The 19803-nt window shown below is 34.6% G+C and overlaps 1 protein-coding gene across 2 annotated transcripts in view; it reads left to right on the plus strand.

Annotated features, from left to right (window-relative positions):
• The window catches only part of PDE4D (phosphodiesterase 4D), a 1196841-nt gene that overhangs the window by 159877 nt on the left and 1017161 nt on the right, over positions 1 to 19803 (plus strand). For both annotated transcript variants that reach the window (XM_039459969.2, XM_074393064.1), the window contains exon 2: positions 14938 to 15167. In XM_039459969.2, coding sequence (XP_039315903.2) covers positions 14938 to 15167 — 230 coding nt within the window. The remainder of the gene's footprint in view (positions 1 to 14937; positions 15168 to 19803) is intronic.

Here is a 19803-nt window from a genome sequence, read left to right on the forward strand (position 1 = left end):
TTTTTATGAGAGGATGTTGGATTTTGTCAAATACTGTTTCTGCCTCTATGGAGATGATTATAGATCATATGATCTTTATCCTTCATTCTGTTAATTTTGTGTGTTACATTTATGATTTATGTGTATTGGATTATACTTGCATATCCAGGATAAATTCCACTTACTCATGGTAATTGATACTTTTAATGTGTTGTCAAAATTCAGTTTGCTAGTATTTTGTTTAGGACTTTTGCATCTATGTTCATCAGGGATATTGGCCTGTAATTTTTTTTTCTTATAGTGTCCTAATCTGATTTTGGTCTGAGGGTAATACTGGTCTCATAAAATGAATTTGGAAGTATTCCCTTCTCTTCACGTTTTTTGGAAGAGTTTGAGAGAATTTGCATTAATTATTAAAATGCTTGTTAAAATTCATCCTTGTTACCACATGGTCCTGTGCTTTTCTTTGTTAGGAAGTTTCTTATTACTGATTCAATCCTCTTACTTGCTATTTGTATGTTGAGGCTCATGTAGTATATTTTCCTATGACTTTTATTCAGCCTATGTATGTCCTTAAGACTTAAATGAGTCTCTTATTGTCTCAATTTGAGACAGCATATTGCTGGACCTTTTTTTTTAAAAATTCATTTAGCCACCTTGTGTCTTTTGATTGGAGAATTTAATCTATTTATATCCAAGATTATTATTTATAAGTAGGGAATTATTATTGTCATTTTAAAGATTGTTTTCTGAAGGTTTTGTAGTTCCTGTGCTTTTTTTGTTGTTCTTGCTGTCTTTTGTGATTTGTTGATACTCTGCGGTGGTATGCTCTGATTTCTTTTTGTCTTCTGTGGATCTATTACTTTTTTTTCCATTGGTGGTTACTATGGGATGTTCAGAAAACATCTTACATCATCTTATAGTTATAATATTTTATTTTAAGCTAATAACATATTAATTTCAATCACATGCAAAAACTCTGCACTTCTTTTACTTTCCCCCCTCATTTTATGCTACTGATGTCATGCTTTGCATCTTTTAATATTGTGTATCCTTTAACAAATTACTGTAATTATAGTTTATTTTTAATTGTTTTAATTTAGAAATAATGTATACATCATCATTACCACATTGGAGTGTACAGAATTTATATACTTAACCTTTTCCAGTGAGTTTTACACTTATATATGTATTTATGTTGTTATTTAGCAGCTTTTCATTTCAACTTGAAGAATCCCATTAGTATTTCTTATAAGACAGGTCTTGTGGTAATGAACCTCCTCAGCTTTTCTTTGTCTGAGAATGATTTATCTTTCCATTTCTGAAGGATAACTTTGCAGAGTACAATATTCTTATTTGACAATTTTTTTCTATCAATGTTTTAAATATATTATTCCATATTATTTATTTGTTATCCATGTAAGCTTGCATCAGTGTCTGAATTGAAGAAGCAAACACTCTTTCAGTCTTTACAGACTGATTTGAATGACATTCTCTTTTTAGGTCTCCTGTCTGATGGAACAGCCTCTATGATCACAATCAATTGTAGTTGGAGCTAGGTCATGTGCCTGCTACTGATTTTGCAATGGATTCTGTAGTTAGCAGGCTTATTACCAGGGGCTTGAGCAGGTATAAATCTTGTGAAGTCCCTAGGCAAACTAGACTGTCTCCAAAACATCGGTTAGTATCTATGGGTAGGGAGAACTGTCCCCACATCAAAGTGAGAGAGCTTGGAACTAAGTCACAGCTGCTTCAGGGTCCACATCTGAAAGGACTGGCCTCCAGGGAGTTGGATGGGCATACATCTCTGGGGGCAAGATTGACCGTGGACCAAGTCTAAGTGCGAATGGAGTAAAGTTATAGGGCCATCTTAGACTCTACTGTGGAACCAACTTTGGCAAGCCTGTCTCTGAGAACGTGGATGGGAATGAATCCTAACAAGTCGCTAAGTGGACAGGACTGCTCTCAGGCCACAGTTTCAGTTTTAGGATCTCATAGTCAGCAGACAGCTGTATGCAAAGCTCTACTCCTTTACATCTCTGCCCATTTATGTTATCAGTGTCACATATTACAGCTTTTTATATTTTGTATTCATTAACATAGTTTTATACTTATAGTTTGTAATTAAATTTTACACCAGAGTTAAAGATAATGTATGCACCACCATTGCAATATTATAAGATTTTTATTTGTGTAAATATTTACCTTTACCTCTGTGTTGCTGTGTAGCATACTTTGTCTCAACTCAAAGGACACCCTTTAACAGTTCTTGTAAGTCAGATCTAGTGCCAATGAAGTACCTTAGCCATTGTTTATCTTTATTTCTACTCCGTTTTCAAAAGAAAGTTTTGCCAAAAATAGTATTCTTGGTTGACAGATATTTTTCTTTCAACACTTTGAATACATTGCCCCACTCCCTTCTGGCCTATAGTGTTTCTCCTGGGAAATCTGCTAATAATGTCATTGAAGCTCCCCTGTACATGTTAAGCCATTTTTCTCTTGCTGCTTTCCAGATTCCCTTTTTGTCTTTGATGTTTGACCGTTTGATTATAATTTATATTGGTATGTTGGTTTTTCTAAGTTTGAGTTTTATGAGCTTCTTGAATGTGGTTGTTCATTTCCTTCCTCAGCTTTGGCAAGTATCTAACCATTATTTCTTCAAATAAGCTTTCTGCCCCTTTTGTTCTTCTCCTCAGATTTGCATGATGTGTATATTAAAACATTTGATGGTGTCCCATAAGTCTCTTAGAGTTTCTTCACTTTATTTTTTTTTTCTTTTTGTGTCTCTGGCTTCATAATTTAAAGTGGTCTCTTTGAGTTCATTTATTCTTTCTTTTGCTTGATCAAATCATCTATTGAAATTCTCTAGTGAACTTTTCAACTCAGTTACCATTATTCTTCATCTCCACGAATGTTTGTTTTCTTTTTAATTTGTTGATATTCTCTTTTTGTGCCTGCATTATTTTCCTAATTTCATTTAGTTGTTTATCTGTATTCTCCTTTAGCACATTAAGCTTCTTTAAGATAATTATTTTTAATTATTTGCCAAGTAACATAAATTCTTTTTTCTTTCTGGTTGGTACTTGGAGATTTACCTTGTTTCTCTGATTGTGTCATGTTTCCTTATTTCTTCATGTACCTAGTTATTTTTTTTTCTGACGTGTGCATTTGAAAAAGAGGCCACCTCTTCAGTCCTTATAAATTAGCTTTATACAGGTGAAGACCTTTGCCAGTTAGCCCACATAGAGATTTTGGGGGCCTCTCCTTTGTTTTTTGTTTGTTTGTTTGTTTGTTTGTTTTTACCAAGTGGTACATCTTCTTTGAATTTGTGTGTGCACTTTACCAATTAATTTGCTTTTTTTTTCCCCCAAGAAAAAAAATCTCTTTTAATCACTTTCTCTGTCTGGTGTCCATCTATACCATTGCATGTTCTGTGGCATTGCAATAAACCACTGAGTTATCTTTTGCTCTCTGCAGACCCCAGGCATCCAAATATGTGGATTTTATTAGTGCTCTGAGTCAGGCAAGACAGAAACCAGTCTCTCAGAAAACACTCTGAAAAACCAGAACATTAGATATACATTCCACCCTTCTCTTTCTCTCCTAAGGAAGAAGTCATAAATTGGGATATTTTTCCTGATGACACTAGGCTGTGCTGGCTTGAGGGAAGGGCTATCATCGTTGACATGAAATGCCATTTCTCATCTATTTCAATGAGACTGTTATTTTCTTTAAGTTTTCCCCGGGAACTGAAACTTCTTGACTGGTTTCTGGAATTTTCATGAAGCTTTTTGGATCATATATTATTGCTAAGTTGGTGTCTGTGGTAGAGAATTAGGTCTCTCACTGATGAAACTCTATAGACTACTTTTACAGTATTTAATATTACTCTTTTTTTTATTTCACATGTGCACAGTCACTTTCCTATCACTTACATAATTGTTCCCTCCCAAATAGCTAACAGTGTTTCCTGTAACACATGTTGACACATAACAAGTTCTTATATAAGAAAATATTTAAGGGAATTATGTATTGTTCCACTAAACTTTCTGTTGATTATTTGCAGGTGCCATACTTTTTGTTGTTACTGTGGCTTCATAGTAAAATTTTATGTGTAGTAGGGCAAGACCATCCCCATGGTATATTTTACAATATGGACCCCCTAATTCCTCCAAAAAGTAAAATAAAGATATAAAAAAGAGATGATTTTCTTGAAATAACATTAAACATAGAAAATTATTGCAAGGAACATCAGTCTTGATTATATAAGTCTTGGGAAATTCATGTAGATTTCTTAATCTAAGTTCTACTTATTCTTTTTGAGCTTTTTAAAAACATTTTAGTTTTCTTTGTTTTTATAAATGAGATGTTTGTGTGGTAGTTTTAACAACTGGTCTTTGATTTTATAAATAAAAGCCTTTTGCATATTTTACTTTAAAACTGGACAAACTTACTTGACTATCCCACTTTCTATTAGTTTTTAGTTGATTTTTGGGGATTTCCTACATTAAACTTGGTTGTAATCAAATAAAGATAAAGTTGCCCTCACTTTTCTCATAGTTTTATGCCTACTGAATTTGTTAGAGACTTGAAAAATAGGGGCAATATGACATTTGGGCTAAAACTATGAAAGTTGGTATCAGGTAAACCTGGTCTCAAAACTCTGAAGGATCCTCAGTTAGAACTCAGAGGTCTTAAAAGAGGTGGCTAGAGAGAGGTCTGCACACACATTGCTATGAGTCCTCAGACCACATGAGACACTCTTTTGTCTGAAATAAGGCTGGAGCCAGGCCTAAGTGGCCTGTGGAAAAATTCCGTGGAATCAGCCTGCTGTTCTCATTCCAGGCAAACTAACCTCTGTATGGTTGATAGTGTCACTATGGACAAACTAGCCTGTTTAAGCTTCATTTTCCAAATCTGCAACATGGGAATAGTAACAGTTTTTCATACAGCTTTTATAAGAAACAAGTAGCTACCTATACAGTACATGTAATACAATAAATACTACTAATTTTGTATTATTATTAACCTGATCTTAATAAGCATGAACATGTTTCACCAGTAACTATAATGTTAAATATAAATTTAATATAAACATTCTTTTGATCCATAGTTTTTTTTTTTTAATCAAGGAAATATTTTATAGTTATCTGAATATCAAGGCCAAAAGCAAAGCAACATTTCTGGCTCTCTGCATGTGGAGCAGGAACTTAGCTTTACTTTGTCTCCCCTTTCCTCCCCACAGCCCAATATTTGTTAGTTTATTCTAGATTTACACACCCAGCTTATCATTATAAATATATCATCACTTAAATGACAGTTTTAGTTTTTGCTTTTATGTTTATACACATAGTTTTGATTGGTGTTGATATTTAAATAAAAGTTGAGAATAAAGACATAGATTAAATAAAGACATAGATACAAATAAATAGACCGTATTTCTCTTAACATTATGATTTGACCCCTGATTCCTCCAGTGAGAGACTTTCAAAACACTGAGAGTAAACTGGCTGAGTTTTAACCTGTACTTAGAGTAAGACTTAATTTTTATCTGCTAAAAAAATGTTAGTTTTTTTCCTACACTTGGGATTCTATTATTGTATGTAATTATGAAGGACATAATTAATAGAACTCATGTTTTCCTTAATTTTTTTTCCTTCTTCTACTAACAAAATAGAATTGACTTTAGTTTTTAAAGTCACCCAGGAAAGGTACAGTGCTATTTACAAAAGGTTAACTGAATCCTAGAGTTGCATATCAACTTTCTTGTGATGAGAATATACAGTAGAATATTACTGAATGAGAGGTTTTTCTATTCCTTTTTGGAAACTTTTTAGAAGTTTTCATGAGTTATAGGAAATGGCTTTAGAAAGACTTCAGTGATTTCTGTCTCTTCTAATCAGTATGAAATCAGAGCCTATATTTGCATTATGCTCTGTGAATATTTGAAACCTATCTGTTATCTTTGTGTTAACCTGAGGTAGAAATTTTTGTTTTTATAGAGAATTAATTTTGCAAGTTTCTTTTCTATATCGTTATACAAATATCCATTTGAAAATTGATTGTGTTAAGCCAATGCAATGTCCTTTTCTATATTAAAAGACATTAGGAGATTTAGTGCCTTGACTTGTGAGTTTCCTGTAAGATTATTTAGGCTATAATAGCATTCAGTTTTAAGATAAAGCATAAATAAGATAAGAGGAAAATCATTTGGCATAAGACTTAGAGAATCTTAAGGCTCATTTTCAATTATTGCTTTAGTACATTATTAACAATTTCATGGAGACATGGAAGAATAATACAGGGAGAAAATGTCTACTATTGGCATATAATACTTTAAGACTGCAAATATGATTTTTAATTCACTGTGATAGTAGCCTATGAAATTGTATCCTAATCCTTGCAGAGTCACTGTTATTTTGTTTATTCTACAAATTTGGATACAGGGAAACTTAACTTTTACAGTACTTAATGTTGCAACAAACTAATTGGAAAGGAAAAAAGGAACGTGGCATTGGAAGTGATAAAACAAAACCCATCCTTCTGCCTAGTCCATCTTCTTCCTGGAAACCTATTTAACAGGCGAACCTTTACAATGCTCTGCATAGTGTAGACCCTTGGAAAGCACTGAGGGCCTGAAATCTGTCATTCTTATTTAAAGCAAAATAGGTGAAAATACTTATGACGATGTTTGTATATTTGAAAGAATATTTGAACATGGGGATAGACCCAACCAGTTTGAGTGGCTGAAGTTTTGGAGTTTTGATAGAAATTCCCTATTCTGTGCTTCAGCTTTATACCTGACTTACGATAATAGTTACAAATACAGCATTGCTAGTAACACCAATTTCTAATGTTATTTCCTCTTCCCAATTTCTTGCAGTTAAAGAATTGGAGATGAGTATGTCTATTTGCTTCATTCTCTCCTCAGCAAGGTTTATTTAGCATATGTTTTGTTCCAGGCACTGGCTAAGTGCTAGGGGCACAAAAGCTGTTTTGGCTCCCTTCCTTCCAGATGTGTTCACATGTCCAGGCTAGCAGAGTGAATAGTCATACAGGCAAATCATTCTCCTACAATTGTCAGGCTAATGGCTGCCTTGGTGTTATAAATAAAAAAAGTAGAAGATATTTGTCTTCATTGTACTGGATGATATTTTCAACATGAGTGGGCAGGTTGAAAAGAGAAATGCAGCCGGATGTAGTAGCTCACACCTGTAATCCTAGCACTTTGGGAGGCCAAGGTGGGTGTATCACCTGAGATCAGGAGTTCAAGACATGCCCGTCTCTATTAAAAATACAAAAAATTATCTGATCCCTATAATCCCAGCTGCTTGGAGGCTAAGGCAGGAGAATCACTTGAATCTGGGAGGCAGAGGTAGCAGTGAGCTGAGATCACGCCATTGCACTCTAGCCTGGGCAGCAAGAGCAAAACTCCATCTCAAAAAAACACACACACAAAAAAAGAAAGGAGAAATGGTTGAAGGATAGCATCTTGGACAATGCCTAGGTTTAAAGATGGTTAATTGAGGAGCCAGCAATAAGACTAAACGAAAATGATTGGAAAAGTAGATAGAAAACAAAAACAAATTTGTTTTTGTATTGGGTACCTACGTCTCTCTTTTTTTTTTTTTTTTTTTTGTCTGCGGCAGTCCAGGTGTTCTCTCTTTGTGACGTCACAACTGACTAGCACCTTCTTTCAACTTGCAAAAGTGTTCTGTACTCCAAAAAATCCTAAGTTCTCTTTACAGCTTTGATCATATACTGGTGATTATCTGTCTATTATATTTTGCCCTAGTGAACAGTAAGTGCTTAAGCAAAATAAGGTGCCAAATTCATCTCTGCATTTCCAGTACTCAACACAAACATGAAAGGTAGTAGGTGCTCAATAAATGATTAACTGAGAAATAATGGGAATGGAAACACAACTAAGATAGGTTGAACTCCTTTAGAGGTATGCATATAAAAGAGCACTACCTGTAATACGAAAACCCTAAATTTTTAAAGATTAACTTCACAGAAGGTTATCTGTGGCTCATGTAGCCCAAATTAAGTGTTTCTGATTGGCAAGTGTTTCTCCTGCAAATAGCGATTAAGAAACCATGGCTTCTTCCATCATGTGGCTCTATCATCTTCAACACACGGTGAGGGAATACAGAGGGGAGGAGAAATTGGGGATTGTACTCGCCAAGTTTTTATGTGGCAGGCCTGAAAGTGGCACATACACAGATGCATACACATTTTCTCAACTTATAATCAATTAGCATGTAATGTAACACTCACTGACACCTCTATAACTACCTGTAAGGGAGTCTGGAGATGTGGTCTCACTGCATGCCCAGAAAGAAATATTATTCCTGGCAATGCCTGTGTATGAGTGTGTGTGTGTATATATATACATATATGCATATATGTGTATGTAAATATATATGCATATATATACATATGTGTGTATATATGTGAATGTATATATGTATGTATGTGAATATATATATGTATGTATATATATACATGTATATGTACATATATATGTACATACACATATACACATATATGTATATAAGTATACATATATACAGGCATTGCAGGGAAGACTATTTCTTCCTGAGTATACAGTGAGACCACAATGCCTATATATATATATAGGCATTGCATTGTATATACATGTACATATATGTATATATGCCTATATATGTATGTGCATATATGTATACATGCCTATATATGTACATATATGTGTATATATATGTATATATATATATACACATATATGTACATATATAGGCATTTATATATGTACCTATGTGTACATACATATATAGGCATTTATATATGTACATATGTGTATATATTTATATATACACATAAATGTAGGCATTGTATATATATACTTATATATACATATACATACATATGTACATAAGTATATATACATATGTACCTATATAATTTATATACATATAAATTGTGTATATGTATACATATATATCAGTATGTATATACATATGTACATGTGTATATATGTATACACATATTGATATATATGTATATATAAATATGTATATATGTATATTTATATATATATAAACATGTATATATGTATATGTACTTATAACTGTATATATGTAGTGTGTATATATATATAGTGTGTATATATATAGTGTGTATATATATATACAAACACACATATTTTAAGGACAGTTTCTTATAGAAATTTTATTTATCTCTCTCTCTCTCTCTCTATATATATATATATACATATGTATATATATGAAACAAATATCAGAGAATGTGAGACTATTAGGAACTACAGAAATTTATTTAACACTAGTCATGTGCATCCCCATGTACTAAAGGCTGTTTAAGTAGTTTGCTATCTACTTTTGAAAGCAAAAAATTAAACAAATTAATTAATTATATACCTTGGATAGAATCTAAAGAAAACAAAAGAGGAAATAATAATAAATTTAATATTAATCTATTGTGTCAATTATTATGGAATTGCTTACTTTAGGCATATATTTCAGAAACATATTTGTCCTAACAGTAAAAAGCATAACATTAAAGTTATTTGTCTGTCAATTATTCCATGTAAGTTGGCTAATTATTGAATATAATTTTATTTTACTACAAGGCAATAGGTTCATATTAAATTTATTTATATATGTTTGCATATCTTTTATTTAGATATTGCATATCTTAAAGCTAAATAGGGTTATTTCTAAGTCCCATCAATAGCAAGGTGAATGTTGTATCATTTTATTATTATAACTTTTATTATATTTTTAAAATTGAAAAACAAGACATTTTAATAATAGGGAATATAGAAGCTAATAAAGATACTAAAATAATTAATAAAGATACTAAAATAAAATCATTACCAATACTATCCAGGAGAGCCATTTCAGAGAATTGGTATATATCCTTAAAGAATTGTTTTATGAATGTAATATGTGACTTTTTTGTTTTGTTTTGATGTTATTGTTTCATAAAAATGAGGTCACTCTATAATCTGTTCTTCCCATTCAACATTATATCATTAACATGATTATGTATTCTTCTGCATTATTTTAACAGCCTCATAGTATTTCATCATATGATGTATCAACATTTATTAAGCCAGTCCCTCAGTACAGCAATTAGATTACATCCAGTTATTATAAATGAGCTACAGTGCACATCTTTGTGCCTGGATATTTGCCAAACAATTTTATTAAACTCTGTCTAAAATGTCAAAACCATTAGTTCTCAAACTTCAGTATGCATTAGAATGTTACTGGTGACTTATTCAGACTCCTAAGCCCTAATCATAGAGATTGTGATTAGGAAGATCTGGAATAAGACCTGGCAGTCTGAATTTTAGCAAGCACCATCTAAAATTCTAATGTAAAGGGTCTGAACATTGGATTTCGAGAAATAATGACTTGGAACATTAGAAATACTGTCTTTTCTATCATCTCCTTTCCATAATGCCATTTTCTAGCAATAACATAAGATACCTATTGCTCTTGCAATTAGTTTTACATCTCTCTCCAAAATAATGGCATTTAACCTCCTATCTTGTACCTGATAAGGTTGTTCTCTTTATTTCTGAGCCATAACTGATACACATTGATCTAGGGTGTGAAAAAGCCACTTTTACTGTTTTTGAACGGAAAATGTTAGAATATAGCCCTCTACTGCTTTGTCATTTATATTATAAAGATAAAAGTATTTATATAAAGTTTGGGTTTTAACTGACAGTATAAACATGAGCACAAACTTCATTTTTAGTAGAGATAATTCTCTCAAAAAAGTTACCTCTTGAGGCAGTTTTATCTAAAAGAGAATGTCACAAACATTAAGTCATTCAACCAATAACCTCGGTTATATAAAAGTATTTTTGCAATTGCATTATAACACCCAGAGTAGGCAGCTAAATGATTGTAAAAAGATGTTAACTTTGACCAGCTATATTTAGTGCTACTGAAGCTTTACTAGACTCATCCTTTGTTCTTGTTTTCTATGCTCATCCGGAAGAAGAGTATTTACACATATATTAGTCAGAGTTCTCTAGAGGGACAGAACTAATGGGATAGATGTATATATGAAAGGGATATTATTATGGAGTATTGACTCACACGATCACAAGGTGAAATCCCACAATAGGCAGTCTGTAGGCTGAGAAGCAAGGAAGCCAGTTCAAGTCCCAGAACCTCAAAAGTAGGGAAGCCGATTTCAGTCTGTGGCCCAAGGCCGGAGAGCAAACCACTGGTATACGTACAGGAGTCCAGCTATTTTAGGACAGGAGTCTGATGTTCAAGAGCAGGAAGCATCCAGCACAGGAAAAAGATGGAGGCCAGAAAACTTAGGCATTCTAATCCTTCCACATTTCTCTGCCTGCTTTTATCCTATCCATGCTTGCAGCTGATTAGATGGCACCCACCCACATGGAGAGTGGGTCTGCCTCTCCCAGTCTACTGACTGAAATGTTAATCCCCTCTGGTAACTCCCTCCCTCACAGACACACCTAGGAACAATACTTTGTATCCTTCAATCCAATCAAACACTCAATATTAACCATTACAACACACGTAAGTCATTAACTTAATCATGACCTGTTTGCAATCCAGGAGTGAGGTTCTGTTCTTAAAGGAACTTCCTAAGCACACAGAAGCTCACTTTCCCAATCTAAATGCTAAGAATGTTCCATGTGCATATGCTTTCTATTTTTTTTCCTACATTTGTTATCTCACAGAAACATTGATTTGCCATTGGTTGTTGCAAAATCAGTATTCTATAACTAGAAGTGGTGTTAAGGTTTATTTTGTATAACTTCTTGATTTTATGCCTAAGGAGACTAAAGACCAGCAAGGTTAAGATGAGCAGATCTGGAACAGGTTATTATAGGAGTTTGTATCTTCTGTTACTGCTAGAAAATGGCATTATTGCAAGGAGATGATGGAAAAGATAGTATTTCTAATGTCTCCAAGCCATTATTTTTAAAAAAATGTATTGTTTAAACCCTTCACATTGGGATCATTGGTGTTGCATGCTAAAATTCAGACTCCCAGGTCCCATTCCAAATCTGCTTGTCTTAACCTTGCTGATCTTTAGTCTCTGCAGACAAAAAACAAGACATTATACAAAATACACCCTAAGACCCCTTCCAGTTGTGAGGTACTCTGATTTTGTTAAAACCAATGGCACTTCTTAAGACCACCTGAGTCATTGGGGGTAGAACAGGGGATAAAATTTCCATCCTTTCGTTGAATGACAGATTGCCATTCATTTCTAATGTTAATGTAGGCCTGCTCTCATCTCAGTTTTGTTTAATTTTTCAAATGAAAATGTGAAGCTTATTGAGTTACAGTCAGTGTGTGTTCTGTTCTTTTCTAGCAAGGCTCACTCTGCCAGGGACTGTACTTGTTAAGGTAGTACAGCATGGTGGCTTTTAGCTCCAGTTTTAACTAGAAAAGATTTGGGTTTGGATACTGACATGTAGGATGACATGTAGTCATCCCGGTTGCCTTGGGACTGTGGGGTTTCCCTGGACTTAGGATTCTGAGTGCTAAAATCTAAAGGTTCCAGGCAAAGTAAGATGATTAATCACCCCATTAGTCATGTGTCTGTATGGCCAACTCCTGCTATTTGATAGGGTTTTTGTTTTTGTTTTTTAATGTGTAAAATGGGAAAAGAAATAGGAACTAACTTATGGAATTTGGTAAAAATTAAATGAGGCAGTATATATAAAACACAGCACTGCTTAATAAGGACTCAATAAATATTAGTCATTATTATTGATGTTGTTTTATAAAGCAAGGAGATTCCTCAAAGCACAGATTTTCAGAATTTAGGATTTGAAATAAATACACTTTCTTTTTAGTTTTGGCCTCTTTTTCTTTTTAACCTTCTCAGTCCCCTTCTGTTGTCTTGTTTGTCTATACCAGGCGTCCATAAACTTTTTACACAGGGGGCCAGTTCACTGCCCCTCAGACCGTTGGAGGGCCACCACATACTGTGCTCCTCTCACTGACCACCAATGAAAGAGGTGCCCCTTCCTGAAGTGCGGCAGGGGGGCCGGATATATGGCCTCAGGGGACCGCATGTGGCCCGCAGGGGCTGTAGTTTGGGGATGCCTGGATACAACTGGACAGTACAACCCAAAGTTGGATAGAGTCCACCAGTGCATATCCTTTCACCTTTTTCAAGATATAAATCAGGAAGACATAAATTTTCTATTTGGGAACCAATATGAAGAATGAGCATCAAAGACAGCATAGTGCTATAGGAAAAAAAAGGGAATTAGCCTGGATTATAATAATAGGTGCCATTTTGTTGAGTACGAACTATTTGCCAGATATTAGTGCTTCAGATATTTTTTATATTTGGTCCAGACAATGGACCTGAGAGGTAAATATTATCTCAGTCTTCAGATGGAGAAACAACCTCAATAACCTCAATGAGCCTAAGTTACTTGCCCAAAGATAATTGTATACTAAGGAGTGTCAGAAGCAAGGTCTGCTTGTTCCAAATTTGATGAATTTCTAACTTGTAGCCAACAGGTTAATTTAGGGAAATATAACCTTCCCTCTTCGGGCTAGCTTCTTCACCTGTAGAACTCAGAAGGGAAGGAAATTGCCATATATGAGTGCTAATCATAATGCAGGTAATGAACTATGTACATCATATGCATAGTCTCATTTAATTCTTGTATGTAAATATTAGTCCCATTTTTATAATAAAGAAACAGAAGCCTTAGAAAGACTAATGAACATTCTAGCAATACAAATAGTAAAGTGGGAGTGCAAGGATTCAAAAACCCAGCACTCTATAGAAGCATGTCATAACATTTGGTGATTCTATAATTCTCAATATGTGGATATAATAAATATCGCTAGAGTAGACTTTCCAGCCATTTGGAAATAGTCATTGCTCAAGTGATAATATATTTTTCTCAGCTAGAATCAAAATATTAAATTTTCTACGTTATTCTAGAGCTGTGTTTACCTTTGCATGTGAATAACATGGATCAAATTTGCAAAATTCAGCTGTGGCTTAAATACAGTTCTACTGGGTCCTCAAGTTTCTTTTCAAGTCTTTTTTTTTCTTATTACCCTCTCAGTCTTCTTAGAAAAATTGGCAAGAGTATATCTGAGTAAGATATGACATATGAAAACATATGTTTCAAATATGGGCCTTAAATATGCAGAAAAAGTAGAACTTTTTTTTCTCCCTGTCTCTTGATGGGCAGGCACATGAAAAAAATATATATAAATATATAGTCATGTGCTATATAACTTTTTAGTCAATTATGGACCACAAAAATTATGGTGGTCATAAGATTATAACACTGTATTTTTACTGTATCTTTCCTATGAGTAGATATGCTTAGATATGTAAATATTTTCCCTTGTGTTATAGTTGCCTCCAGTATTTAGTACAGTAACAATGCACCATCCGGGTTTGTATAAATACACTGCTATGTTCCCAAAACAAGGAAATTGCCTAATGGATCGTTATCAAGTGATGCATAACTGTGTTTGTCATACACACACACACACACACACACATACACACACACACGTATATATACACACACTGACACATGCATATATCAAGATACGTATTTATCAATGTTTGCAATTCATTTCATAGAAGTTACAAAACATTATGATTTATCCTTGATTTTATAGAATTCATGCACAAAGCTAATAAATTCTAAGATTCTGAAGATGTTAACTTATAACCAAGCCACACTTGGTGGACAAATTTGCTATTTTAAAAATTAATGCAGATTTTTGTTTGGAGTTCTAAACGTTTAATCAAATATTGTTTAGTTAATGTCACTGTTTTCTATATAGCATTTTTCATGTATAAATTTTACTTAATTTCTTTCCCAGGATAGTATTAAGCCATTAGGTAATAATAAACACTGTGACTTTTGTTGATTATATGTACTTTCTTGAACGATTACCTCAGGCCTCCGAGGAAACACTACATTCCAGTAATGAAGAGGAAGACCCCCTCCGTGGAATGGAACCCTATCTTGTCCGGAGACTTTCATGCAGAAATATTCAGCTTCCCCCTCTCGCCTTCAGACAGTTGGAACAAGCTGACTTGAAAAGTGAATCAGAGAACATTCAAAGACCAACCAGCCTCCCCCTGAAGATTCTGCCGCTGATTGCTATCACTTCTGCAGACTCCAGTGGGTGAGTGCCCTCAGATGTCATTTCCCCATTTTATATTTTAGATGGTGACTGTTATCTGTGGTCTTTCCAGTTTTTGTGGCTCATTGCTTGATTTGAGTGGGAGAACAATGGGGTTTCTAGATTCAAAGACATAAGGATGATTTTTCTCAGGTGACATTAGTATCTCTGCAGGAGAAGACATTTTAGTGAAATTGTTTTACAAGGAGGAGCTGAAAATGTATTGGTGAATGCTAATAAGTATTTGCAAAAGGGCAGTTGTACTTGGAAAATTATTATTGGCCATATGCAATTTAATAGAAAAAATTTTAACAAATGAGAAGGAATTACTGTGTAGGGATCTAGAAACAATAGGCAATGTTCATTGATGCAAAATGAATTTGGAATCAAGAATAGATTGTATTGTAATTATAATCAAAAGAAATATGCAGTGGTATTCACAAGTCTAAAAATTTTGCCTTTGACATTTTGAGATATTGCTTACCCGAATACTATTTCAGTTCCCAGTATAAGGTGATTTTATTTGCATTAGTATGTATAGTGGAATCAGCCACAGCCACATCTCCATTGTGTGACATTTTTATTTCCTACTCTGCAGAGTATAATTCTTGTTTTTATTCTTTTTCGTGTTGTTTACTAATGGGGTTTTACACTTTAATGCAACATCACCAGGTTACAAATTATGAATGAAGGTAAGGATATTGGGCACATCCAGTATTTGTTCTTGGGACCAGCTGCATTTTTAAGAATCTTGGATAGAAAGGAAAGAGGATAAAGCCAGTGGGCCATAAATAGATAGACTCTTGAACATTTGCTAAGACTAGAAGAACAAAACAAATACTAGTTACAAATGTGATGTTCCCATTTACTCTGCCAAATTAAAGGCATCTCTAAGGAAAAATGTCTTTTAGATCTTGTTAAAGTTAGGAAGATCATGCTCAGAGGAAATTTGGCTAGTAACTCAACTAAGGTACTGAATTTAGCTGTTTTACTCATTATGGACCAGTCCGAGTGACCTGTGTTACAAAAAAGTATGAGGAAAATACCTAGATAAATAATAAGACAACAAATATTCACCTGGAAGCAATGAAAAGAGGAAATATATTTTGTTTCTGTTGTCGTCATTGAACTATGTGTTTAAAGATGGATGTACACAGATTCATCAGACTCATACTGAAGCAGATGGGAATTTTATATGACGGCTAGACCCAAACACTTTTTGAAAAAACACTCTTCCCATGAAACTATTTCTCCTCTCTTTGGAATTAACCTTGTTGCTGTTCTATCTGTGTGGAAGATTAGCAGATAACAGGTGTATCCAGGCTTCCCAAGACCATCCTTAGGTTCAGTGATTTGCTAGGAGAGCTCTAATAGTTCAGCAAATAGTCATATTCATGGCTCTGAACTATTACAGCAAAAGATTCAATGCAAAGTAAGCAAAGGGAAAAGTAGATGGGACAAAATCTGGAGGAAAGCAAACATAAGCTTCCAAGAGTCCCCAAGTAAAATAAGACAAGTTACACTTAATTTCTCTGGTAATAAGTTGAGACAACACATGTGAAATGTGTTTACCAGGGATGCCTTCTACCAGGAATGCCTATTAAAGACTCAGTGCCTAGAGTTTTCACTGGAGGCCAGTCACTTAGGTACCCTCTGCCTAGGATGTACAAACTTCCAGATTGCCAGAAGGAAAGTGAGTATTCAGCATAAACCACATTATTGGCACAGACAGTTTAGGCAAATTGAGCCACTCTTACCATTAAGAGAATGGTGGATTACTCCTGATATTCAGGTATCCAGAGGCCAGCTAAAGGCCAATCTTGAAAACAAGCCTTTCTATATTTAATTGACATAGTCCTGATTAACTGTTTATTGCACACCAGTTTATCTTAGAATAGTTATCTTTCTTCACATTTGTGGAAGAAGAAGTTATAATTAAAATTAAAATGTTCTAATTTAAGGCTCTGATGTATTCAGTTAGCTTTCGTATTTCAAAAACTTTGGTTGCTAATAATGATTTCTCATTTTGAGTTGGTGTTACATCATGTGCCCTTAAAAAGATGATGCAATATACTTAATAAATCTTTGTGTGGTTGGACATTGTGTTTAAAATCTTGGGCTGTACGCAGTGGCTCATGACTATAATCCCAGCACTTTGGGAGGCCAAGGCAGGGGATTGAGTGAGCTCAGGAGTTCGAGATCAACCTGGGCAACATGGCAAGACCCCATCTCTATCAGAAATACAAAAAATAAGCTGGGTGTGGTGGTGTGCTCCTGTGGTCCCAGCTACTCAGGAGGCTGATGTGGGAGGATCACTGGAGCCTGGGAAGCCAGAGGTTGCAGTGAGTCAAGATTCTGCCACTACACCCCAGGCTGGGTAGCAGAGAGAGAATGTATTGCTAAAAAGTCTCTAAGTGCCAAGGAATTTCAGGGTTAGGATTGTCTATGCCACAGCATTTCTGATTATTCAGATTTATTTCCATCTTCATTAAAAGTCTAAGAATCAAGTACAATTGGTCCTTGAACAGTACAAGTTTGAACTGCATGGATTCCCTTATATGAGGGTTCTTTCCAACCAAACACAAATGGAAAATACAGTATTCATATGATGTGAAACTCATGAATACAGATGGGTTGACTCTTCATATATATGGGTTCCCCAGGACCAGTTGCAGGATTTGGGTATGCACATGAATTTTGGTACGTGTAATCCTGAAATCAATCCTCTGCATATACCAAGGAATGACTATATAAGCAGTATCATCCTTACTATTTACAAACATATTCAGTATTACAAAGAAAATAGTGTTTCTTTTTGAGAGATGGAACAAGGATATCTTTTTAAAAGAAACAATATACAAGAATGGCCAATCAACAAGAACCAAGCTAAGTAGGTATTAAAGGTAATATTAACTTTGGAAGCCAGAACAATTTGTGAATTGAATATTGAGTAATAGAAGATGTAGGAGTATGATTTTCTGGAATGTCGAAGCTTTGGAGGAGAAATAGAAGGTAAAGTTTGGGCTTATATTCTGTAGCCATTTCAATTAACCGGGAGGCCCAGATTCCTTCATAGCTGTCAGAAAGAGTGAATGATAAATTTAGCCTATTTTAACTGTGTTATCTACAGCCCAGTTCCCCATTATTAAAGCTTAGTATGCCCCCAAGACCCATTGTCAACCTATACTGAGACCAGACCTTTTCAACTTCAAATCTTTGATGATAAAGGCAACTTTTCATGCCTGCTAGATTTATTTTCCTTTCTTTCTTAACATCATAGCCTTTTGCTCTTTGTTTTGGCATATCAGTATGCCAGATACTTGCATTGTCAAGTGTCAAGTGGTGGGTCTAGAGACTTGTTTCACGCCTTTAGAAAGCCACAGTATGGCCCTGAAAATCATTAGTTTCTGAGAAAGAACTTTGGCCTGAAAAATATGTGCTATAGATGACAGCTATTAGCTTCCTCATGAAGTACTTGGGTCAAGAGACTGAGTTCAAAAGGGCTTTTAGTCATTCACACTTCTATATTTCTACTTTGAGTTTTTTTCTCAAGCAATGTGAATGGGTTCAAATTCCTAAACGTTTCTACCATTCCTTTTGAGTATGCCTAAACTGTTAGGTTGTATGTGTGTTGTTATTTAGCAAACTTTAGAAACTGTAAATTAACAGAAAACAGAATTATTAAGGCCTGGGATGCCTACAACCCTGAATTCATTTGCAAGTTAGCTTTTCATACAGAGTAGGCTTCATGGCTATTTACTGGCTTTTCCTGAAGTAAGAAAGACAGCTATTAATGACTTGAAATGTTATAAACGTACCAAAGAAGTAATTTGGAAAGTCACATTCTCATATTTTCCTCATAAATAATTTTCTGTTATACCAGTTTTCTCATATTGTAAGTACTTAACATATAACATCAAAAACTTCTACTCCTACACTGGGAAAATATTAGAACAAATAATGTTTGTTATTGTTAATGTCTGTTTCCTTATTGGAATTGGCTTCAGAGATCCTTTACAAATAACTCTTGTGGTGGAGATGGATGTTCTAGCAGATTTGGGAGTCAACCAAAAATTGGCTTCTGTTTCAGAAAGTTGTGATTATTATGTACTTGTGACATTTGTGTTAAGAAGTCACTATCTGGCATCTGCCTACAGACATGTCTTGCTGATAAATTATGTTTGGAATGAGAATGGAGGTTCTCCCTACTTCTGCACAACCCTATGTTCCCTTCACAACCTCACTGATTTCTAAATAGTTTCCTGTTCCGAATCCTTAGGAGGAAACAGGATCTCCTTTCGGCCCTATCTTGGGCACTGGCTTATGTTGCCCCTGCAGTCCATGTGTCCCTAGACAATCTAAGGAGGGTCTAGCTTCCCACACACGTGGAAATCATTCCCAGAACACAGGTGGGAAGTTATGGGAACAAAGAAAGGGCTGAGGAGGTAGCAATAAAACTCTCTACTCATGTTTCATTGCTGCGTCTGCTGCAATAAAATGAGAGCCAAGAAGTGAGTTGTCCCCTCGTGACATGATGACATACCTCTGGATAGATGTATATTCAGGAATGTGGGTGGGTGGAGAACATTACAAATACTTTCTCATCTCTAGTATCCTATTACCTGCCTGAAGAAATACA

The sequence above is a fragment of the Saimiri boliviensis genome, chromosome 1 (assembly GCF_048565385.1).
Source record: "Saimiri boliviensis isolate mSaiBol1 chromosome 1, mSaiBol1.pri, whole genome shotgun sequence".
Classification (NCBI taxonomy): Eukaryota; Metazoa; Chordata; class Mammalia; order Primates; family Cebidae; genus Saimiri; species Saimiri boliviensis.